The 24537-nt window shown below is 48.6% G+C and overlaps 1 protein-coding gene across 1 annotated transcript in view; it reads left to right on the plus strand.

Moving 5' to 3' along the window:
- The window catches only part of LOC115468079, a 42502-nt gene extending 18735 nt beyond the window's left edge, over nucleotides 1–23767 (plus strand). Inside the window, exons 5-6 of the mRNA XM_030199601.1 lie at nucleotides 12366–12484; nucleotides 22428–23767. Of these exons, the coding sequence (XP_030055461.1) occupies nucleotides 12366–12484; nucleotides 22428–22610 (302 nt within the window). The 3' untranslated portion in view covers nucleotides 22611–23767. The remainder of the gene's footprint in view (nucleotides 1–12365; nucleotides 12485–22427) is intronic.
- Nucleotides 23768–24537: the final 770 nt, after the last annotated feature.

Consider the following 24537-nt stretch of genomic DNA (forward strand, 5'->3'; position numbering starts at 1 on the left):
TCCATTTATTGGCTGGTGGGGCTCGGCAAAGGTATGCCTACCGTGCCCGCACAAGGGAGGGGAGAGAGAGGCATGTATTCCCCCGTCCCCCCAAATTTCTGGGCCGGCTATGTCCGGAGAGAGAGCCCGTTGTATACACCCCTGGGTATACTCATATACAAATTAGGCACACAGACACATGGAATAATTTTATAATATATGCAAAATATAAATGTGATAAATTAATAAACATGGTGCCTATAAAAATTCCCCCAAACCACTTATTTTATGTCTACTGATCAAGGCTATCAAAAACTATTAAAAGACCCACCTCCAAAAGTTAATTATTACTTTACTAAACATCATATATCATTTAGAAACAGAGGCCACATAGGCTAGCTTAATCCAAATGAAAATGCTTCATCTTCTTGGAAAAGAAGAGTTTGACCCCCGACTTAGAATGATTCAAAACAAGGTTTTGTGTCAGATGCCTTTGCGATGAGCAGTTTATTTTGTGATCATAACCATAGTACAATTCACTAGACCATCCAAAGCAGATTACAAAACTATACTAGACTATACTTTACTATACAGTGTCTTATATTTGCATAATTTCAATTAGCTTCAATGTGGAGGAGTGGCCTAGTGGCTACAGCACCAGTCTTGCAATCCAGGGGTGGCCAGTTCAAATCCCACTGCTGCTCCTTGTGATCTTGGGCAACTCACTTAACCTTCCATTGCCTCAGGTACAAACTTAGATTGTGAGCTCTCCTGGGACAGAGAAATATCCAGAGTACCTGAATGTAACTCACCTTGAGCTACTACTGAAAAAGGTGTGAGCAAAATCTAAATATATCTAGACTGAAAGCCCACCTCTTTAACATTGCTTTTGACTCGTAACCACTTGTAACCACTCGCCTCCACCTACCCTCCTCTCTTCCTTCCCGTTCACATTAATTGATTTGCTTTGCTTACTTTATTTATTTTTTGTCTATTAGATTGTAAGCTCTTTGAGCAGGGACTGTCTTTCTTCTATGTTTGTGCAGCGCTGCGTATGCCTTGTAGCGCTATAGAAATGCTAAATAGTAGTAGTAGTAGTAGTAGTAATATAGTAACATAGTAGATGACGGCAGAAAAAAGACCTGCACGGTTTATCCAGTCTGCTGAGGTGGAAGGAGGTGTTTCAGAGAGCTCTGCAGACTTCCAGTGGGAGGAGAGTGAGGCCTAACTCCCTCCCCAAGGATGTGGAGGGCCTCTGGGGAGCGTTCCCCAGGACAGGTCCAGGCCATGGGGCCTCTTGGGCTCAGGGACCAGAGGGTCAGGAAAAGCGGTCTCCTCCCTTGCAGTGCCGCAGGGAGGAGGGAAAGGAGCCCTGTGGATAGAAGAGGGCCAGACTCCAAGGGAGGAAGCCGGACTGGTACCCCCCTCGCGGCCGCACGACGTCCAGCAGGTGAGGGGGAGAGAGAGCTGGCGGAGACCCTAGAGAAGAGCTGGTCTGAGAAGGAAAGAGTGGTAATGGAGATCTGTCAAGAGGCCCTGCCGGAGGTGGAGGAGGAAAGCAGTGAGGATAGTGACGATCTAGAGGAGGAAGAGCTTGTGGACTACTGCCAGGATCCAGAGGACCCGGCCAGTGGCATAATTAAAGTGGTGAAGAGAATTAAAAGTACGGAGAAGGAGGTGGTGGACCTGGGGAAGCGAGTCAAAATGGCAAAAGCCCTGAGCAAGCTGGCCCCAGCAGAGCATCGCAAAACCTATATGAAAGAGGAAACCAGGCTGCTTAGGCTTCTCCAGAGAAAAGAACAGCTGCTGAGGGCCCTGAGGAAAGGCCCTGGAAATCCTCTGAGAGAACTCTATATCAACAGAGACAGGATGGCCTCGGGGGGACAGGCCCCGTCAGCCTCGGTACAGTGGAAGCAACAAACAGAGCAGGAAGGAATCAGCCCAGGCTTTGGACCCCAAAACATTGAAGCATCAGGGGAGCTGCCAGGAACAAGCACCCAAAATACATTAAAATTCATGCAATGCCTTGCTAGTCAGTCTGGGCCAATGCAGGCAGCTTCTGGAGTAAGCAGGACTGAAGGTGGGGCTGTGGAAGCCTCATTGAGAGCACCTGAGTGTGGGAGAACAGAACAGGAAAAAAACTTAAACACTAAGACTTTTCACATTGTTGAAACAGAGGCTGCAATTTCAGGAGAGAGACCTTTTTCCACAGAAGTGGTGGTGGAAGTTGAAACAGAGAACTTACCTGGAGAAGAGGAGGTTGTCCTGTTCCCATTGCCTGTAGTAAAAGCAGACGGCAAGGAAAAAATGCCTGGGAGGCCTCACCCACAAAGCTCTGAGGAGCAGGATGTTCCAGCCAATCAGCCTGCAGCAGGGCTAAGGACTGAAAGTGGAGATGTTCCTGCAGGGAGCTGCCTCTTAAAGGAGAATGCAGGAAGAAAAGCAGGTGAAGACAAGGAGTGGTTTTCCATAGAGAAAGCACAGGAGGCCACACAGTGTTCCCCACATAAAGGTTCAGAATGGCAAGGAACTGCGCTGCCGGGTGGCGGGATGCCATGCCCGCCCAGCACATTGGAGCAGGAGGCGCCAGCCAATCGGGCTGGAGGAGCAGGGATGGCCGCAGAGGAGAATGCTACAGCGCAGGAGGATTCCCCATGTTTGGGAGAGCGAGTGGTGCTGGAGTGCGGGAAGCCACTCTTACTTTGCAAAACGGCAGAGCAGGAAGTCCCAACGAAGCAGGACGCCAGAGGGGAGACCAGTTCCCAGGAAAACAGCGGGCCCGCACAGGGAAAGCTGGAGCAGCACGTTGCAAGGAGGGACCCAGCACAGAGAGCAGGTTCCGGGGGGGAAGGAGGGGGGGAGGAGCGGGAGGTGTTTGCCTTGCAGTGTGCGCCAGAAGGAAACTTGACTGGTACCTTTGACTTTGCAGTTGGCCAGGCTGCAGGGGTGCGAGCCAGGGGGGAGTGTTCGGGCCGGGAGGGGAGGGTTGGCTCGGTGGGCGGGGGAGGGGGTCAGGGGCATTGGGAGGGGAACAAGTATTTAGGGGAACCTGCTCTCACTGTCTCTAGTGAACGTTTTGAAGGGGACAATGGCAGGTTTTTTGCTGCAGGGGAAATGGTACAGAAGCACACTGTGAAGGCAGGGAATGTGCAAAGTCTGCTGACAGAAGGGAGAGAAGGGAGGGAGGCTGAGAGGGGAGGCAAGAGAGAGAGGGGGGGTACGGCGCAGCAGGAGCAGGGGGGTCTCAGTGCAGGAGATGGAGGAGGGGGACGGTGGGGGGGTGCTCCATCCTTTGCGGCGGTAGTAGGTGGGAGGGGCGGGCGCAGGGGGAATGGGGGGGCAGGAAGCATTGGGGAAGGATGGGGGGGAGGGTGGGGGGGCCAGGTTCCCAAAAGGAGGAATGTGATTCAGTTAAGGTGGGTGGGGGAGGGGGGGATGCCAAGTAGGGATGAGGCCCTGAAGTTGGTCTTGGGTTTAGGATTTCTCCCAGAGGACCTCTATGCCTGTATCCACCCGGTGAATATCCCAGAGTATGATGTTAGTTTTCTGACCCAGCGAGGCATGGAGGTCTTCTGGGAGAAATACGAGGGGGTAAGGGGGAAAGGGGATTGGAGAAACTTTAGGGCCGTACCGATCAGCAGACCTGACCTGGTGCAGGTAACCCTGCTGGTCCGAAATGAATCCATTTCAGGGGCGGACCTGGCCTTCTGGCTACAGCGGTACGCAGAATTGCGTACCCCCTTGTCCAAACTCCCTGACCCCAGTAGGGTGTGGGCGGGAGGATGGTGTGCGCAGGTTAGGCTGAAGCAGGCAGGACACGTGACCCAGCACATTCCCTCCGCGGCGTTCATTGGCAGGGATCGGATCCTCTGCTTTTACAAGGGGCAGCCGCGGCAATGTCACAAGTGCGGGTCATTCAGACATTTTAGTATGTCGTGCCCAGTACGGCAGTGTGGGAAGTGCGGGTCTAAGGAGCATCCTACGGAGTCTTGTGCATCTATCCGGTGTAATTTGTGTGGGGGTCTGGGGCATGCATTCAGAGCTTGCCCTTGGGCCTCCCATAACGGGGGAGAGGAGGACATGGGAGGGGGCGGTCCAGTTCAGAGGGAGAGGGGGGGAGTGAATGTAGGGCGAGATCAGGTTCCCGGGGTGGGGGGGAAAGGAGCTGCGGAGGGACAGGGAGTGGGAGGTGGGGAAGGGTTGGGGGAAGGGCGGAAGCGGCAGGACGGGGCAGATGAGGGTTGGACGCGGGGTGTCAAAAAAACAACGGAAGGTGACGGGGGTACGGGAGGAAGGGGGAGGGGAGGCAGGAATGGGGATAGAAGTAGAGAACAGATTTAGGGGATTGGAAGATGAGGAAGGGGGTGACGAACTGGCAGGAGAGGAAGGAGAGGATGGGATGAGCCGGCAGGATGGATTGGAAAGCATGGCAGACGCTGGAAAGGGAACAGCGGGTAAAAGGAAGAAGAAGAAGAGGGAGAAGGTTTTGAGGGACGAAGAGGAGGAAATGGTAGTGGAGGAGGTCGGGGAGGTGGGGGGCAGATTGGGGGGGGCTGAAGGGAGGGTGGGGGAGAAAAAGGAGGGTAGGACAGGAGGCAGGGATGAAGGCAAGAGAGGAGAGGGAGGATGGGCTGGAGGCAGGATTGATGGAGGGGGTCGAAGAAGGGGCAGAAGGGGCGGGAGAGGAGGCAGGGGGGGGAGGGTCAGTGGACGACTCCCAAGAAGGGAGGGAGGTGGGCGAAGAAAAGAGGAAGAAGGGGAGGAAGAAAGTAAGGAAAGGGGGGGGGCTTTTTGAGCTAGGGGTCCGGGACTGGGCGGACGAGGAAGGGGAGGGTGAAGGGGAAGGGATCCCTGGAGGTAGTATGGAGCAGAGGGAAGGTAGCCAGGAGGGCGGGGGGTATGGAACGGCACAATGATGGCTGGACTGCTGTTAACATTCGCCACACTTAATGTGGCTAGTGTCGCCTCCCAGAGGGCGAGATGCTTGGCGTTCGATGGCCTCTCTGCCGTGGCGGTGGACTGTTTTCTTCTGCAGGAGACCAGGCTGCGAACGCTGGAGGAGGTTCGGCGGGCAAAGCAGGCCTGGAGATGGGGGCCCTCTATTTGGGGTCTGGCAGGGGAACGGTATGGGGGGATAGGCATCCTCTTCAAAACATTTAAAGTAGAGATCCAGAGGGTGGTGGAGCTGGGAATTGGGAGGTGTCTGGTGTTAGATGTGAGATTGCGGGGGGTGGCTTTGCGGGTGATTAACATCTACGGGCCGCAAAGCAAACGGGGAAGGGCAGCACTGTTTGGGAAAATTCGGCCGTACCTTTACACCTCACGGCAGCTAGTTTGGGGGGGGGATTTTAACACAGTCCTGAGGAAGGAGGATAGGGGGAGGAGGGCGGCGCAAGTAGGTTACGATGGGGTACGGCTAGCAGGGATCATGAAGGGAGCGGGATTGGTGGACGCGCACATAGAGTTTGGTGGTGGGACGCAGGGTTTCACTTTTGCCCGGGGCACTTGTAGAAGTAGAATCGACCGGTTTTTAGTTCGGGGAGGGGCGTGTGGGAAGGCACCAAGGGTGGTAGAGGTTGATTTCTCAGACCACAAGATGGTGCTGGTCGAGCTGGGGGGAGGGGGGATTCACGGATTGGGGAAAGGATTGTGGCGTTTAAATCAGAAATGGTTGAGGGAGGGGGTGTTGTACCAGGAGTATTTGGAGTTTCTGGCAGACCAGGTATCCATTCAGGGTGTCTTCCCTTCCCTAGGGGACTGGTGGGAAGTTTTGAAACACCGCACCAGGGGGTTCTTTCTCCGTCAGGCGAGGAGGCAGGGGAGGGAGGTCACCCGGCTAGGAACTGCTCTGAGGAAGCGAAGGGACAATTTGATTTCCAGGGGAGGGAAGAGGGAGGACATTGAGGCCTTGCAGCAGGAGGTGGAACGGGTACAATACAATCGGTACTCTTCCCTCGTCTATGAGCGGGACTTCGGGAAGCTGCTCAGCCCGAACCCTTATGACTGCTGTAAGGAAAGAAGGGAGAGGAGGGTGGTAGAGGGGTTAAGGGATGAGGGGGGGACGCTCCAGCAGTCTAGGGAAGGTATCTTGCAGGTGGTGGGGACCCACTTTGGGCGGGCCTTTTTGGACCAACGGTTGGGGGAGGAGGCCATGGCGAGGTACATTGAGGAAACCCCAGGGGTGGGTAAGGGGGGGCCTCATCTTCGGGCCTTGCTGCGGCCGTGGACGCTGCGGGAGGTACAGGAGGCCATTGGGGCCTTGCGGCGCAGGACGGCGCCGGGCCAGACGGACTCCCGGCAGAGTTCTACCAGCAGTTTAGGATCAGTTGGCGCCAGTCTTGTTGGCAATCTGGGAGGCGGCACGAACAGGGGGATCCTTGCCTGAGTCGATGGGGGCATCAGCTTTGGTCCTTCTTAGCAAAGGCAAGGACCCCCAGGATGTGGCAAATTGGCGGCCGATTGCACTTCTGAACACCGACCGGAAGATCTTCGCTCACATGCTCCTTGCCCGCATGAGGAAGATCTCCGGGGAAGTGCTGGCAGCCCCGCAGGGGTGTGGGGTCCCGGGAAGGGGGGTGCTAGAGGCAGTGGCCTGGGTGAGGGAGGGCCTGGAACGTAGTCGGGTGGGAGAGGGCAGACTGGTCGTGGCCTTGGACCAGGACAAGGCTTTCGACCGAGTGCAGTGGGGTTTTTTTATGGAAGGTCCTAGACCACTATGGATTCCCGGGGGAATGGATCGCGCAACTTCAGTTATTGTATGCGGGGGCGCGATTCTTTCCCCTGGTGAATGGATGGAGGGGGGCGGAGGTGGGGATCTCGGCGGGGGTGCGGCAGGGGTGCCCGTTGAGCCCCCTGCTGTACGCTTTCGCCATTGATCCCCTGGTGAGGAGGCTGGAAGGGGGGGGGGAGGACGGGCTCAGAGGAGTGGAAGTAGGCAAAGGGAATGTGTTACGAGTCATCGCCTATGCGGACGATATCACCGTCTGGGTGGCGGATCGCAGGGAGGGGAGGAGGCTGCAGGAGACCCTTGCAGCATACTCCCAGGCTTCGGGGTCTCGGGTAAACCTGGGCAAGAGCACCAGCTTGTGGGTGGGGCCAGAGGGACGGCGGTTTAATTTAGGTGGAGGGTTCCCGGATGGGATAGAGAAAATGAGGGTTTTGGGAGTGTATTTTGGGGGAGGGGATTACGGGCGGGAAAATTGGGAACAAAGGATAGCGGAGGCAAGGGAGAAGGTGGACCGCTGGAAGGGGTGGCGGATGCCCATGGAGGACCGGGTCCGGTTGCTGAAGAGCCAGGTGGTCCCCATGTTCCTGTTCCTGAGCTACATCTGTCTCCTGCCGGAACGCTGTTTCACGGCAATTTACAGCGTGTTCTTTCAACTCCTGTGGGGGAACAGGATGAACCCAGTTCGACGTAATTTCACTTACCGGTCGCGGGAGGAAGGGGGGGTGGGAATGGTAAACCCAGTCTTGCTATTCTCCTCCCTCTTCATCCAGTTTAACCTGGGGCGGGCGGGGGGTCTGAATGCCCCAGGATGGGTACACAGTGTTGTCCAGTGGTGGGAGGGATTTTGGGGTCCTTGGTTGGGGGGAGGTAGGGTGGGACGGTTGCGGAAAGGGTTCCCGGAGGGGTAGGCTACTATAAATCTTTGGTAAAGCTGGTTCGGCTGTGGGACATTACATGGGAGGAAGTTAGGGCAGGACAGAGGGAGATCTGGGTGGAGCGGGTTCGCTCCCAACGCTTCTCCTCTCCCCTGGCTCTTAGGGATGCTCCGGAGCCCGTGCTGAGGCAGGGCCTGCGGTTTATTTCATCCAAACGCATCCCACACAAGTACAGGGACATTGCTTGGCTGTCCCTACATGGCAGGTTGTATGTTAGGGCAAACCTTCGGTGTAGGAACCAGCAGGACCGAGACTGCCCGAGGGGGGGAGTGTGCTGGCCGGCTGGAGACCATGGACCACTTCCTGAAGGAGTGTCCATTCTCCATAGCGGTTTGCCGGAGAGTGGCTGCCTTGCTGGCCATCCCCAGCTTCACGTCCTACACCTATGCGGACTGGGTGTATGGGAGGCAGGGGGAGACGGGGCGGCTAGAGCCAGGTACCGCCTTTCTAATCTCAGTTATCATCAGATACTGCCTATGGATGGCTCGCTGCGGGGTGTCCCTGGGCCAGGAGTGCAGGTCTGCTGAGCAGGTCTCCTGGGACGTTGTCCGAGCTGTCCAGGAAGTGGCCCGATGGGAACGGGTGGAGGTGGGGGTAAAGACCTTTGGGGTTTGGTGGAAGCATGTACGCTTGAAGTTGAGTTGAATGTTTGGGGGGGGGGTTGGGGGGGATGGTTTTTTGTGTAAAATTTGCATTTTTGTATAAAAGTATAGAGGGGCTGGCTTTATAACTGCACAGTGTAATGTATTGAAATTTGATTTTCCGCTTTCATTTAATAAAGGAATTCTCCAGTCTGCCCAACAAGACAACTCATGTGTGCTACTTTTTGTGTATACCCTACTTTGATTTGTACCTATGCTCTTTAGGGCACAGACCTTATAAGTCTGCCCAGCACTATCCCCGCCTCCCAACCACCAGCCCCGCCTCCCAACCACCAGCTCTGGCACAGACCGTATAAGTCTGCCCAGCACTATCCCTGCCTCCCAACCTTCAGTCCTGCCTCCCACCACCGGCTCTGGCACAGACCGTATAAGTCTGCCCAGCACTATCCCTGCCTCCCACCACCGGCTCTGGCACAGACCGTATAAGTCTGCCCCGCACTATCCCCGCCTCCCAACCTCCAGCCCCACCTCCCACTACCGGCTCTGCTATCCAATCTCGGTTAAGCTCCTGAGGATCCATTCCTTCTGAACAGGATTCCTTTATGTTTATCCCACGCATGTTTGAATTCCGTTACCGTTTTCATCTCCACCACCTCCCGCGGGAGGGCATTCCAAGCATCCACCACTCTCTCCGTGAAGAAATACTTCCTGACATTTTTCTTGAGTCTGCCCCCCTTCAATCTCATTTCATGTCCTCTCGTTCTACCGCCTTCGTATCTCCGGAAAAGGTTTGTTTGCGGATTAATACTTTTCAAATATTTGAACGTCTGTATCATATCACCCCTGTTTCTCCTTTCCTCCAGGGTATAAATGTTCAGGTCAGCAAGTCTCTCCTCATACATCTTGTAACGTAAATAAATAAATAAATAAATAAATGTTGATTACATCACAAGAAGTCCTCCAATTAGAGGAGAATTACAGTGCTTAACAAGTTTCCACAGAACACTAAAATATAAGAAACAAAACATATATACAATTTTGTTTTGAAACTAGCAATGGCAGCCGCATTATGCTATATTTGAGAATAAATAAGCTTTTAAAGCTTTCCTAAAAGAGTAATAGGAGCCAATTTGCCTAATCCAAAGGAGAAGCCGATTCCATATTTTCATATAATATAATCCAGTAGCGCAGCCAGGCATTAATTCTGGGAGGAACAGCACTAGACACCTCATCTCCTCCCCCCCCCCCCCCCCCTCCCCAAGCAGCCATTTAACATACTTTAGTTGATGGGAATCCCCAGGCCCCACTGGCTGAAGAAACCTGAAGCCAGCCTGATTCAGCCATACAAAACTGTGAAAATGCAGGGCAGTCAATGGCAGCAGTTTCAGCTGCTAATGCTGAGTAATGGAAGATGAGTATCAAGAAGAACTCCAGCAAGTACTGAAAATGATTGTAGTGCTGGCATCAGCAGCTCAATGTACAGTCCTGAGGGATGTAAGTATACTAAGTGCTGTTCCCAAGTTATGTTTATGATTGTAGGCATCATGCATTCATCCCAGCTAAATATAGTCTTCACCATAAGAACATAAGAATAGCCATACTGGGTCAGACCAATGGTCCATCTAGCTCAGTATCCTGCTTCCAACAGTGGTCAATCCAGGTCACAAGTAACTGGCAGAAACCTGAAGTGTATCCAGAAATGCTAAAAATATTAGTAGGCCTATAGCGTGACTTGGTAAACAGGGCCCTTATAATTATTACTCACCTCTATCAGAAGAGCTGAAGTGATACACAACATTTAAAATACAATAAAACCATCACATATCATACAACCCTATACCCATTCCACCACCCCAAATCCTATATATACATCCCTCAACTCCCATCCAGCCCTTCACTATCCACCATACTCCAATGCCCATATACCAACAAATATCCCAGCCTAATCCATTGTGTACCCCAAGGATGTCGCTACCCATCATCTACCTGCCTCCCCAAAGCAAGCACAAAACCACACACCACAGCATATAAAAAGTCAACATTAACAATTGCAAGGCCTCATATAATCCAAAAGCCATTATGTCAAACAGCATCATAGGCTTGCTGAAACCAGTGGTGTAGCTACAGTGGTCCACAGGGGCCTGAGCCCCCCCCCTAAATTGGCTCTGGGACCCATGGTTTGGCTGGCGGGGGGTCCCCAGCCCCCACCAGCTGATGAGTTTGTCCCGCGCTGGTGTCGCCACATTGCCTACCCTGCTCTTCTCAGTTGCGCCGTGCATGATCATCTTAGTGAAACTGAGCATGTGTGACACTTCGTGTATGCTCAGTTTCATTAAAATGTGCGTGCACAGCGAATGAGAACACAGAAGGGCAGGCAATGCGAGACTATCACGGGACAAACACTTCAACTGGTGGCGGTTGGGGACCCCCGCCAGCCAAGGTACCATCATGTGGCGGCATTGGGAGGGGGGCAGGAACGGTGTGGGGGTGGTAGCAGGGAGGCATGCCAAAATGTGCCCCCTCCGCACTTTGGGCGCTTTCCTCCTCCCTGTCGAGGTCTGGCTACACCCCTGGCTGAAACAGCCATATTTTGATGGCTTTCTGGAACTGCAGCTAATCAGAGCCACTGTGAATCTTTGTCAGAAGCTTATTTCACCAAATAGGTGTCACCACAGTAAAAACCATACTCCTGATCCTGGATAACAGTACTGAACTGATACCTGATATAACCGAGAATTTCTGGTCCATAGATCACAAAGGGGCTCTTTCACAAAGTATCGGTAAGCCCAATGTGGGCTTACCGCATGTTATCCCGGAACTACTGCCAGCCCAACGCGGCTGCCGGCAGTAGTTCTGGCTCAAGTGCACCATTTTCAGCGTCCTGGAAAATATTTTCTAATTTAATAGCACGGCGTTAACCTGGCGTTAATCGTGCATTGCCGTAGGCTGCCTAGTTACTGCCGGGTTACCATGGAAGACCTTACCGCCACCTCAATGGGTGGCGGTAAGTGCTCCCTCCGCTTGGCCATGCGGTAAGAGTACTCTTACCGCATGGCCATTTTTTAAAGGGGTTTTTTACCCGCTGCGGTAAAAAGGGATCTGACACACAGGAAAAACGGCCCCCGCTGCTACCACAGGGCCCTTTTTCCCACAGCTAAGTAAAAGAACCCCTAATTTTCCACAGCCTTTATAAAACAGCCACAACTTATGCACCTATGTGCCTTGATAGCTGAGGTGCCCTGTTATAAAATTATCTCCACATGAAGGTCTGATTTCATATAGTCAGTGTACTTTTTCTAGCGAAAAAGGTGCCGGTACTCAAATGGCAGGCCAGCCTTCAGGGGTGGAGTGATCACTGAGGGACCCACCCCACAATAGCCAGGCCCCCTGCAACCAGTCACAGAATCTATGACAAGGCAGAATTGGTGTGTAGAGCCTGAGCTCTTTCATTAAAACTTGGGGACCATGGGTCAATTTTAGCAGACAATGGAAAAGGTGCCTGTACTCAGTACCCCCAAGTACCCCCTCAAAAAAGCCCTGCATATAGTAAACCTCTGAAGTTCTCTCTATCTTCACCTGCTGATAGAGGGACATAACCCACAAGTCTCTGGATTGATCTGTTGGGACTAATGGAAAGAAAATTATCAGGTAAGGACTAATTTTACCTTCAGCACACCTGCAAAAAATGCCTTTTTTAAATTTTTTGCTGAAAATGGACATTCGGCAAAATGAAAATTGCCGTGCGTCTATTTTGGGTCTGAGACCTTACCACCAGCCATTGACCTAGCAGTAAAGTCTCACATGGTAACCAGGCAGTAATGACCTACGCGCATCAAATGCCACTTGGCACGCGCCCAATACGCATGTCCGAAAAATTTATTTTTTTGATGCGTGTATCAAGCGCACACCAAAAATGAAATTACCGCAAGAGCCACATGGTAGCCGGGTGGTAACTCATGCCCCTAAGGCAAACCTACAAATGGTAACATCATGATGGAGATTTTCGATTAAGGTTTCCTTACAAGGTGCCACTGAAAACAGTAAAACCAGCACTGTATGTCAACTATGATGTTACACTTTACAAACTGATTGCCTTTTACAGTTTTGTTTTTTGTCCAACAGATGCAGCAATTTTTAAGATTGATACCATACCCATAAATAGTAAAGAGTTATACTTTGCTCTGAAAATTCAAAGGACCAACCTCTACCTGAATGCAGAGAATAATAAACTGGTAGTGAAGGTGGGTAGTGACTTACAAGTACTAAAAAATCAAACTTTTTGTACCTCTGGTTTCTGAGCAAGCAAATGGATTTATAGTAAAATAAATAAATACATTTCCAAGATTTAAAATTTCAGGTCAGATTTCTATTTATGTCTAGGCTTTTCTCTTTTCTATAGTTAATTTCAAATCAGAGAGAAAAACAGCATGGAATGAAAGTGATTTTGCCTAAGTATCTGTAATCATGATTTGTGAGTTTTATTTATTGAAAGTCTACATCAATTTCTCTGGACGCATAATATGCTTCAAGAGCTGTTAAAAGGTTTTCTGTCAACAAGAAGGTTTTTCTGAGTGTGCTTGGCATCAGGGCCGGTCCTAGGGTCTCTGGCGCCCCCCTGCAGATGATGAATTGGTGCCCGCACGCCCCTCCTCCGGCACCCGCACGCCCCCGCCCCCCCAGCATCTCCTTTCTCTCTTCTCCCACCCTGCCCCTGTCCAGCGATTCTCCTTCGCCGAATCGCCTCCATCCCCCGCCGCCCTTGGTGCTTTAAATCTTTAATTTACCTCCGTTCCAGCAGCCACGTCATTTGACCTTGCCCCGTCTCTAGCCTTCCCTCCCTTCGTGAGTTCGTTCTGCAGTCCCGCCCTCGAGGAAATGACGCCAGAAGGCGGGACGAACTCACGAAGGGAGGGAAGGCTACAGACGGGGCAGGGCTTTCAAATGATGCAGCTGCTGGAACGGAGGTAAATTAAAGATTTAAAGCACCAAGGGCGGCGCGGTATGGCGGCGCAGCGCTGCAGCGGCGCCCTTGAAGGCAGGTGCCCCCCTGCGGCGCTTACCCCGCTTACTGGGTTTGACCGGCCCTGCTTGGCATTTTCTGGGCAGCTACTACCCCACAAGTAACTGCAGGGATTCCCCCCCACCCATATAAACTACCTCATCTATATGGATTTGTTCTTTATTGTGTTAATATTTCACTATTAACTTCTTTAGAATATGTTTATTTCATTTCTCTCCCAGTTTTCCATTTCATATTTTCTTAATTCTCTCAAAATAAAACCCCTCCTTTCATTGTCACTTTCAGGTCAATATTTAGCTGGCAGTGGTCAGCATTTTTTAAAATGTTGATGAATGCGAACTGCGTGGCACTGGCATCGAGTATCTAGGTCATCGGCAGACCCCGAAGCAGGGGAGGACTGACCATTGGGACAATAAGGAATTGCCCGAGGGCCCACAGCAGAAGGGGACACACTTTCCCCTAGCTTCCATCTAGTTTATTTTTAATAGGTAGTTAGGGGCCCATGACCACTGTCCAGGGACCCAGATCACTGTCAGTCCACCTCTGCCCTGAAGTAGTGCGAGTGCCCTCATTTTTCCTCTTCCCTTTCAATCTCGATCACCCCCCCCCCATCAACCCACACTCTAGAATTCTCTTTCCTGTCCTCAGTATATACAATTATCCTCTCCTTCCCCCCCCCCCCAATCATACATTCTTATTTTTTCCTCTCACTAACCCCCACACTCACATTCTTGCTCTTCCTCCCATGTGTTGATCTCAGCCTCATTTACGCACACACACATACACCCCCCCCCCCTTCTGTCTCCTCTCTGTGTCCCCCATATTCCTTCAATCATTCATACTCCTGCTCACTCCTCTCCCTCTCCTACTACCGCTTTTTCCCCTATGGTGTTTGCAGCAGATGGAGAATGTTCTCCCCATCTCTCGCCGTTGATTGGTTCTGTCCAGCAGACTGAGGCAATCAGAGGAGAGAGGCAGGGAAGCAGCTGATGCAGCATCCTGAGAGCTTCCTCCCTCTGCGGCTGCTGCTGCTTATCCAGTGCGCAGAATAGATGGGCAAAATAGCATAAAAGCATTTGAAAATGAAATATACTGGAATTATTTACCTTCTCTAACCTAAGCACAGATAAAGGGACACCTCTTTTTAACCCAGCTGAAAGTATGTGTAACCCCTTGGTTGATGTGGTCTAGGCAGCTACCTAGATTATGCCCAGGATCAGAGGTGTAGCCAGGTTCTGATCTCAGGGGGAGCAGGCTTTTATAAAATAGGCGCCGGTTGGTGTCAGCTAGACAGCAGTGTCTGTGTTGTTGCTCAGGTGCTATGGCAGGCAATAATTACTACAGGCTGTCTCTGTTGCGTCCTGCCTACAAGGAAACAGTAAGTTACATCAGGAGGCAGGACGCAGAAGAGGTCCCTGGACTGGCCAGAGCAGGCAACCTGTCTTCTTAACCACAAAGTAAAAATATTCAGGAATAGCACACACGTTCCTTCCACTACTAGACACGTTGTTTAAAATCAGATGGGCTCTTGTTTGTGAGGTGACTGGCAAGGGGGTACTCCAGGACTGCCCTAGAACACAAAACTTACCACACCATAACAGCCCTAACCCACCTATCAGAAGACAGTGCTATTACACTGGACTGTGGAGCACCAATATACCTACCATTGGAAAACTGGAACAAACTGCACTGTTACACATTCCTACACAGACACTACATGCTAGCGGAATCCTTCACCTCAGTCACACATGCAGAACATGGACAGACCCTCATCTATATAAACATAAGATTAGTCATACTGGGCAGACCAGTGGTCCATCTAGCCCAGTATCCTGTTCCAACAGTGGCCAACCCAGGTCACAAACACCTAGCAGAAACCCAAATTGTGACAACATTCCATTCTACCAATCTAATACAGAATAGGGAGCCACAAAAAAAAAAAACAACCCACCAACAACAGAATTGAAATAGAGATCCCCACACACACACACTCTCTGTCCAAGGAAGCCAGACTCTATAAACAGTGCAATACTAGTAGAGAAGAAACAGAAATGCATTTTTTCCTGTACATTTTACAAAGCAGGTACATCTCAGTCCTTACAAAGTATTAAATAAAAATTTCTACCTTTGTTGTCTGGGAATTTGGCTGGTCCCAGTCTTTTTTTTCCATATTCCATGAGTCAGCCTTACAAATTCTTTTCCAGGCTGGCCTTTCCATTTCTTCTCTCACCTCTTGTCTTCTTCCTTTCCTTCTCTACATCTGTTTGGCACTGATCTTGCATTTTACGACCCCACTATCAAATAGCTGTGTATAGAGCTGCCACGTGATCCAGTTCCAGAAGGGAGATTTTTCAACCTGTCCTAGTGTGAACTCACATCCCAAATTCATATGGGATTTGCAGTCCCTGATTCTACCAATCAAAATCTGTGCTTCAGTACATCCAAAATGACTTCAGAAAATGCACTTGGATCCCTATACTGTTGTTTGGACAATTTATTTTCTTATTTGCTTTGGTCCCGCTGTCTCTTTTCTGTTTTTCTCTGTTTCTTCTGCTATTACAGGGTCTTTTGCCCATCTGATTTCTTCTGTCTCCAAGTGCACCAACCTTCTTTCCTCTGAACCACTATTTGTCCTGTCCAGCATCTCCGTTCTGTGTCTCTTGTCCCTATCCTACCCTCAAGTTCAGCATCTGCCATTTCTGTGTCCCCCATCTCCCCCCTTTTTCAGCACAAGCCTACCCGGTCTCCTCATCTCTCCCTTTTTTAGCATCTGCCATCCAGGTGTCCCCATCTCTCCATTTTTCTAGCATTGCCCTGTGTCCCCATCTTCCGCCTTTTTCCAGCACTACCCCTGTGTTACCATCTTCTCCCTTTTCCAGCATTACCTCTTTGTCCCCATCTCACCCCTTTTTCACCATTGTCCCCATATCTCCATTCCTCCTTCCAGTGGTGCCCCCTCTGTGTCCCCATCTCCTCCTCCACTTCTCAGTAGTGCCCCTCTGTGTCCCTATCCCCCCTCCTTTTCAGTAGAGCCCCTATCTTCCCCCCCCCTTTTCAGTAGTGCCCCTGTGTCCCCATTTCTTAATTTTCCAGCACTGCCTCTTTGCGTTCCAATGTCCCTCTCCTCTCCCTGTCCAGTATTGACTCTGTGTCCTTTTTCCCTCCCTGTCCAGCATTTACCCTTCTCTCTCCCCATGTTAACCTTCTTCCCAGTCTATTTCAGCGCTCCCCATCCTCCTTGGGGCCACATATCTCCCTGGCCTGCTCCCACGGTCCATCCTCTGGCAGCTCCAAGGAGGTTTAATAGACAGGAGGCCAAGTGACATCAAAATGTTGAAACCAATTAGGCCAATCTCACTTTCCCCTTCCCCACGCAGCTGTCATTGCTGTACTCTCAAAACAAAGCAAGCAAACCTATGAGCTGCTGCATCCACGTTGTCACTTTATTGCTAAAAAAAAAATCCTTTATCCTCCACATTTTAAGACACTGTCTATCCTGAGGGATAGTGATGGCACAAGGAAAGCAAGTTTGGTCCTGTGAAGACTAACGCAAAATAACCTGTTTCTTAGCTGGGCCCTAGTATTACCATATTAAAAATGCAACCATACCATGCCTCTGTGGCTATGTTCCACTAATGTTAAACAGTTAACTGGATTTCTTGAAAGGATTATATAAACGTAGGATGCATGACTAGGGGCACAAACATACACTTATTTATTCAATATCACAATTCCTCATGTACAGCCACAAAACAACTTTTTAGGGCAGATAGTGTTCCTTTTATTATCGACCAGATAGAGAGTTTTCAGTTTTGGCATGATATAAGTCATCACAAGAACAAAATATAAGAAAACCAGTGGACTGAATTAGGGGCTTATAGCCCATTTATGTTTAAACAAAAGAGATCTGCATGAAACAAAGTATTTATTTTTATTTATAAAACTACTTGCCCCCAAAACACGTTCAAAACAGAAAAATCCCTTTTGTGTATCTAAAAGGTAAACGTCTACAAAACAGATGATATGATTCCATGTGCCCCAATGAAAGGAGAGTTTAATTCTAGTTCCATTTAATTTCAGTATATTCCATCATTATAACACCAGGCACAAGAAGAGCGACTCACGGACAAGCATCCTTCCGCAGATCACTGAAGACCCATCTATTTGAAACAATTTACGGAAAGAACCAAAACACATAGAGTCCACACTCACTGTTCATCAATGCATCATGCATCCACTTATGATCTCCCATCCCCCATAATTCAACACTACTTATACACTTACAGAAATATTTACACCACATGCCTTTGTGTCTTAACACTGCCCTTAAGCTTCATGTTGACGTCCCATTGTGATCTTCCTAATGATAATTCGATTATCTCGCATAACTTGTACAATATAACCCATAACCAAGTTGTAACAAATGTATTTTCATTATTCTTATCTTATTGTAAGCCACACTGAGCCCGCAAAGAGGTGGGAAAATGTGGGATACAAATGCAAAAAATAAATAAAAAAATAAATAAGATTACAACTACAGTTAAAATGAACCCATCAGGAAACAGGATAGTCTCACTGAAACCTGAACATCTATCTATATATAAGAACAGTGAGAAAAATGAGCCCAAACGATAGAGTTTATAATTGCAGTTTCTACCAGTTACAATAATTTTTGAAGCTGTTTTAGTGACAGTCAATTGTTATTTCTTTTCTCCTCCACCTTTTAAGATGGAGCAACATTAAAGAATGACAAGGTGGATGCAGCACCTCATAAGTTTGCTTGCTTTGTTTTGAGTGGGGGAGGAGGGGGTGGAAAGTACGTGGAAACATTTCAAATTGGCTTTCTTACCAGAGTGGACTCGATCTGGTGTTGCAGCGCTTTCTTCCTTCTCCCTCTCTTCTGCCCGCTCTCCCCATCGGGTCCTGCTTACTCTGCAACTTCCTGTTTTCCGCAGAGGCGGGACGCACCTGAGGAGGAGAGGCCCAGATGATGCACGCTGTCTCTGTCAGAAGGCTGATGGGAATCGCCAGTGCTGCTGGAGGGAGAACGGCGCTTCCTTCAGTCAGTAAAAGTATGACCACCACGCGATGGGGAGATCGGGCAGAAGAGGCAGGAAAACATTGCAGCCTCACTTGCTAGAGGGCAGAAAAAAATACTGGCAAGAGGCTCATAGGCGCCATTTTTTCTACAAATCTGTTTGGGAGAGCGACCGCTCCCCCTGCGCTCCACCTAGCTACGCTTCTGCCCAGGATAAGTGGACAACAGGGGTGCACACTATTATTTATTTGTTGGGATCAGGGCAGGACTCGGATGTACCTAGGAGGCCAAGCAAGCTCTGCACCAGACTTCACACATTTACACAATGATGGAGACCACACAGGTTCTTTTGCTGAAAACCAAACAATTTACTGTCCTTCAGTTCTCCAAACAGATGCCAATAGCGTTCTCCTCTCCTCCAATAAAGCACAAAAATTATAAACAGCATTTCCTTATTCTCCTTGTTATACAAACTAATTCACTGGTGTAGTGAGAGCTTGGCTTGCACTTTTTAAAAACCCAGTTTCGATGTGGCTGTGCATGGAACTTTTTGTGCAAGCCTCCCCACTAAAACAAGCCAGCAACTGGGTTTCAGGTCTGTTATTTGTCCCTTGTTCCTTGAATCCCTGCTCCTTTAGCAAGTGCCTTTAAGTACCAACTTATAGGACTATAGCAGGCTGATTCTTCATTCAGGATTTGTACATCAGGCTGGACAGGAGGGATCTTCCTAGTAGCATAGGTCAAAGGTGGGAGATGGAACCCAAGACAAATTTGGCAGGCAAGCAGGGAGCCTATAATGTTAAGGCTCCCTGCTTGCCCTTCCCCAATTTAACATAAAGTAGCCTAGTGGTTAGTGCAGCAGAGTGGGGAACTGGGTTTGATTCGCAGTGCAGCTCCTTGTGACTCTGGGCACGTCGCTTAACCCTGTATTGCCCCAGGTACAAATAAGTACCAATCCAGCTTATAATTGAAACTTTTCGCCGGCGATCTTCTGACACAAATTGGGAGATCGCCGGCGATTTCGCAAAAGCGGCGAAAAGCGTATAATCGAAAACTGGCTTTTTAACAGCATCGCCGCTTTCCCTTCGAATCGCGGGCAAAAGTTCAAGGGGGTGTGTCGCCGGTGAAGCGAAGGCGGGACATGGGCTGGCATGGGCGTGGCTACCAGATGGCTGGCTTTTGTGGATAATGGAAAAATAAAACCCAGCGATAATCAGTATTTCGCCGGGTTTACTTGGTCCTTTCATTTTCACGACCAAGCCTCAAAAAGATGCCCCAACTGACCTGATGACCACCGGAGGGAATAGGGAATGATCTCCCTGTACTCCCCCAGTGGTCACCAAACCCCTCCCACACAAAAATAAAAAAGAAAAAGAAACACCTTTTTTGCCAGCCTGTATGCCAGCCTCAAATGTCATACCCAGCACCTTGACAGCAGTATGCAGGTCCCTAGAACAGTGTTTGGTGGGTGCACTGCACTTCAGGCAGGCGGACCCAGGTCCATCCCCCCCTTACCTGTTACACTTGTGGTGGTAAATGTGAGCCCTCCAAACCCCCCCCCCCCAAACCCACTGTACCCACATGTAGGTGCCCCCCTTCATCCCTAAGAGCTATGGTAGTGGTGTATAGTTGTGGGGAGTGGGTTTGGGGGGGGATTTGGGGAGCTGAGCACACAAGGTAAGGGAGCTATATACCTGGGAGCAATCTATGAAGGCCACTGCATTGCCCCCTAGGGTGCCAGGTTGGTGTCCTGGCATGTGAGGGGGACCAGTGCACTACAAATGCTGGCTCCTCCCATGGCCAAATGCCTTGGATTTCGCAAGGTTTGAGATTTCCAGCAGTTTTTTCCATTATCGCGGAAAAACACACCCGGCGATCTCAAACCCGGCGAAATCCAAGGCATTTCGCCGGGCCAAACCGTATTATCGAAAAAAAAGATGGCCGGCCATCTTTTTTGATAATACGGTTTCGGCCAGCTGTTGCGCCGCCGGCAGAATAGATTGCCAGCGATCTATTTCGCCGGCGACATTCGATTATTCCCCTCTGTATATACTACATAAACTGCTTTGAATGTAGTTGCAAAAACCACAGAAAGGCGGTATATCAAGTCCCTTTTCCCTTTCCCCTTCAGTTTCCAGATGCTTCTGCCCTCTCCAGAATCTTCTAGTATGAACATGTGATTTCCTGATATGTGCTGGAACAGGAAAAACCCGACAGATTCACAGAAAGACTACAACAGAACTTGGATCCAAGCTGTCTATCTAATCAGGGATAGAAGCCTAAGATGAGAGCTGGAATAAAATGCAGGCAGCCTCTTCCTAACGTAATGAACTGTGCACAGCATAGAGAATTTAAAACAGCGCAAACAGCTGTTCAAATTCTCATGATGTTACATATGCACTGTGGAAGCCCATGTGTACTTTTAGCCTAGTAGAGAAGGGCAGTTTTCAGTTAGAACAATTTTTCCTGTGTACATACATCAACTGCTTCATAAAAGCAGTTAATAAATCCCAATAAATAAATAAATAAATAGTTGTGCAGTATTTACCCAGGGAAATATCCAAGAAAAACTGTCCCCATCAGCCCAAAGTTTGGCTTCAGAGGTGGTTTCTCTTCCTACAGTCTGCCACCTAGAAGTTCACCCCATGAGGAAAAAAGAGCATGAAAAATTAAGGGGTCAATATTCAAAGCAATTTAACTGAATAGGAATGGCTCCTGGTTGGTTAAATCACTTGTGCGAGCCTATCCATTTTTATACAGCGGCACTTAACCGGTTAATGCCACTGAATATCAGCACTAACTGCTGAACAGAAAACCAGCTATTATGGAGGTGGTCTGGGGGCGAAATCAGGACATATGCGGTTACGTGCCTATATTCAGCATTTAACTGCATAAGGTAAACACATAAATAGGACTGCCTAAAATGCAGTCCTGTCTTTACGCAGTTCAAATTATGCTGTTAAATGCTGAATATTGCACTTAACTATATGAGTTTCAGATGGACGCATACTACCAGATATTCAATACTGGTGCTCAGATATGGCCGCAGGCTGAATATTGTACCCTAAGGAGCTCATTTTTGAAAGAGAAAAACATCTAAAAAATGGCATAAAGCAGCATTTGCCTGTTTTTCTCACAAAAATGTCCATTTTCAAAACCTATTTTTCACACGTTTTTCTATGTTGAGGGCATGCTAAGGCCGGGATTTGGGTGCTCCTAAGATTTACACATTTTTCAGCCATAATGGAACAAAACAAAACTGTCCAGGACTAAAACTAAGACGTTTTGAGCTAGACCTGTTTTTATAAGGCACAAAAAGGTGCCCTAAATGACCAGATGACCACTGGAGGGATCCAGGGGTGACCCCCCCAATGCCCCCCCCAGTGGTCACTGACCCCCTTCCACTCCCCAAAAATGTGACAGTCTCAGATGTTAAAAGTCAGGTCTATTAGAGCAGCATGCAGGTCCCTGGAGTAGTGTAGTGGTCGATGCAGTGCACTATGGAGTGGGGAACTCAGGTCCCTGTCTCCCTCTACCTGGCACACGTCTGGTGGAAACTGTGACCCCTTCCAAGGTCGCCAAAACCCTACTGTATCCACATATAGGCCCATAAGGGCTATTGTAGTGGTGTATAGTGTGTTTTGGATGGGTTTTGGAGGGCTCATAGGACAAGATAAGGGAGTAAAGGTGAGATGTATACCTGGGAGCATTTTTATGAAGAGCGCAGAAGTGCCCTCTAGGGTGCCCCATTGCTCTCCTGGGATGTATGGGGGACCAGTCTACTAAAAATGTTGACTCCTCTTACATCCCAATGGCATGAATCTCTACATTTTGCCCGTGTTTATTTTTTTCTTTTGAAAATGGACCAGAAAGCAAAACGTCCAAAGCACAAAACCTTGTTTGAAACAGTATTTTCGGAAAAAAAAGATAGACATTTTTCTTTTTCGAAAATGACCTTCTTTCTTATTTGGTTTTTGGATGTTTTGTGCAAAACATCCAATGTTGGACTTAGATGTCATAATGAAAATGCCCCGCCATGTATATAAGAGATTTTTTTAAACTGCAAATTTACACAAAACATGAACAATTTCTTAAATTTCTAACTGCTATGCATTTCATTTCTTAGGAAAGAAATCATTGCAACTCAAGAAGCTGTCTCTTTAAATACTCTGGAACTACGTCGCAGTTTAAATCAGCTGCTTATCCAGACAGATACATTGGCAGCAAAGAAGGAGAGATCAAGCTGGTATACAATGATTCACAGAGTCAACAACTTTACTTTGACGTTTTCCTTGACTGCATAGACTGAAGCAAGCTGTCACGTCCCTTCCCCAGAAGTCAACAGGGTCCAGCAGCCTTCTATGCCTGAAAAAAATCTGTTTTATTTCCGGGAACTAGGATGCAGACCAAGGAGGTTTAATAAATCAAGAGATGGCATAACATTAAAAAGTTGAAGCCATCTCCCCCACGCAACCGCAATATTGGTGACCCCAAAACAAACCATACACCTCCACATCCTTGTTAATAACATTTTATTTAATCTCAGTTATAGAAACATGCCGGCTTGTGCAGCACATGGGTATACACAGAGCAACCATCAGGTTGTGGAGACTCCTGTGGCTCCAAAAACAAGTCTGCTGCTCCAGAGTGCCCCTTTCAATCTGCTCTACACAGATTGCAAGGGGGAATGATTTGGGTGATGTTTGGGTGAGGCTTGAACTGATCAAAAATCTTCACATGTAATCCCCATTTCAGAAAAGGAATGCGCATTATCGACCTCTAGACTTACAGCTACTCCCTTGCAATGTGAGTTTTTAAAAAGAGCTTGTTTGGACCCAGCCTTTACAGGAGGGATTAAGGGAGTTCTCTCCCACCCATTATTTCCTTGTGTTTATTTACAATAGTAACACAGTATATGACAGCGAATAAAGACCTGAACGATCCATCCAGTTTGCCCAACAAGGTGGCCAGAGCTGAATCTGCCACTCCATGTAGGTTATACTCCTTCTTGATTAACCACTGGTATCGCAAACAGGGAAGTCGGCAATTTGTCACTACACTAAATGACAAATAGGCAGTTAAATATGATACAGCCTTGGAACACCATAGCACAACAGCATGCCAATAGTCTGAAGAATGGTTTTATTATTATGACTGCAGTATAGTCACATTCATTATCAATATATGATTTAACCAACAATCCAACAATATTTCTAACAACATTTTACTTGCTAATTTTAACCTTAAGATGTTTTCCCCTCCCCCACTGAGATACACAGCACTCACACTCATAGCATATGACTTGAATGTGATATAAAATACACAGACTCGAGCCTGATTTGTCTTTGCATTTTTGGGACACAGACCTATGCCCAGCACCTCCCAGCTACTGGAGTTGCTGTCAAAGCCCACTCCAGTCCATCCTGATTTCTCTTTACTATTTATGGGACAGAGACCATAGAAGTCTACCCAGCACTGGTCTTACTTCCCAACTACTGGAGTTGCCATCTAAGCACCACTCCTGCCCATCATAACACATCAATAGTCATTATAGCATGATATGAGTTTAATTGTCAGAATTATTGAAATATGTAGCATGATATGAGTTAATTGTCAGACGTATTGACTTTGCTGGATCAGATACCAATATAAAACACATCTGCAGAGACTTATTGGGACAGAATCAGATAAACTGGTCTGGCTTTCATTTCACATTCCCCCTCCCCCTGGAAAATTACAGAACAGAAATTAGCTGGGTGGTTACCTAAAGCCATCAACACATCTACTACCCTTAACAAAAGACTATTCAGAAACAAATAAGAAACTGGTCTGATTTCCCCTTTTCCTTCCACCTAAAAGACTGAACAAAGAGCTTGGCTGGATGTAAATATCAACATAATAAAAACTCAAAGATGAAACAGAGCCACAGAGTCTGCATCTAACAAAAGACTACACCTCACCCATTCTCAGACAAAGACTAAGCCATCAAGCTATAGAAACTCCACCTGGGAAGCTATTTACCAGCACATGCACAAGACAAAAGGCTTAGCATGTGACCATGCTTCTCTGCAAAACTACATTACCCAAGATTCAGTGCACCCTAAGACCATGATTCTTTGCAATTACCCAAGATTCAGTGTATCCAGGACCATGATTCTTTGCAAGTCACTCAAGACTGAGTGCTCCTAGAGACATTATAAAAAGCCAAGAGCATGCTCCCCTGAGTCCCCTCTTAC

The sequence above is a fragment of the Microcaecilia unicolor genome, chromosome 4 (assembly GCF_901765095.1).
Source record: "Microcaecilia unicolor chromosome 4, aMicUni1.1, whole genome shotgun sequence".
Lineage (NCBI taxonomy): Eukaryota > Metazoa > Chordata > Amphibia > Gymnophiona > Siphonopidae > Microcaecilia > Microcaecilia unicolor.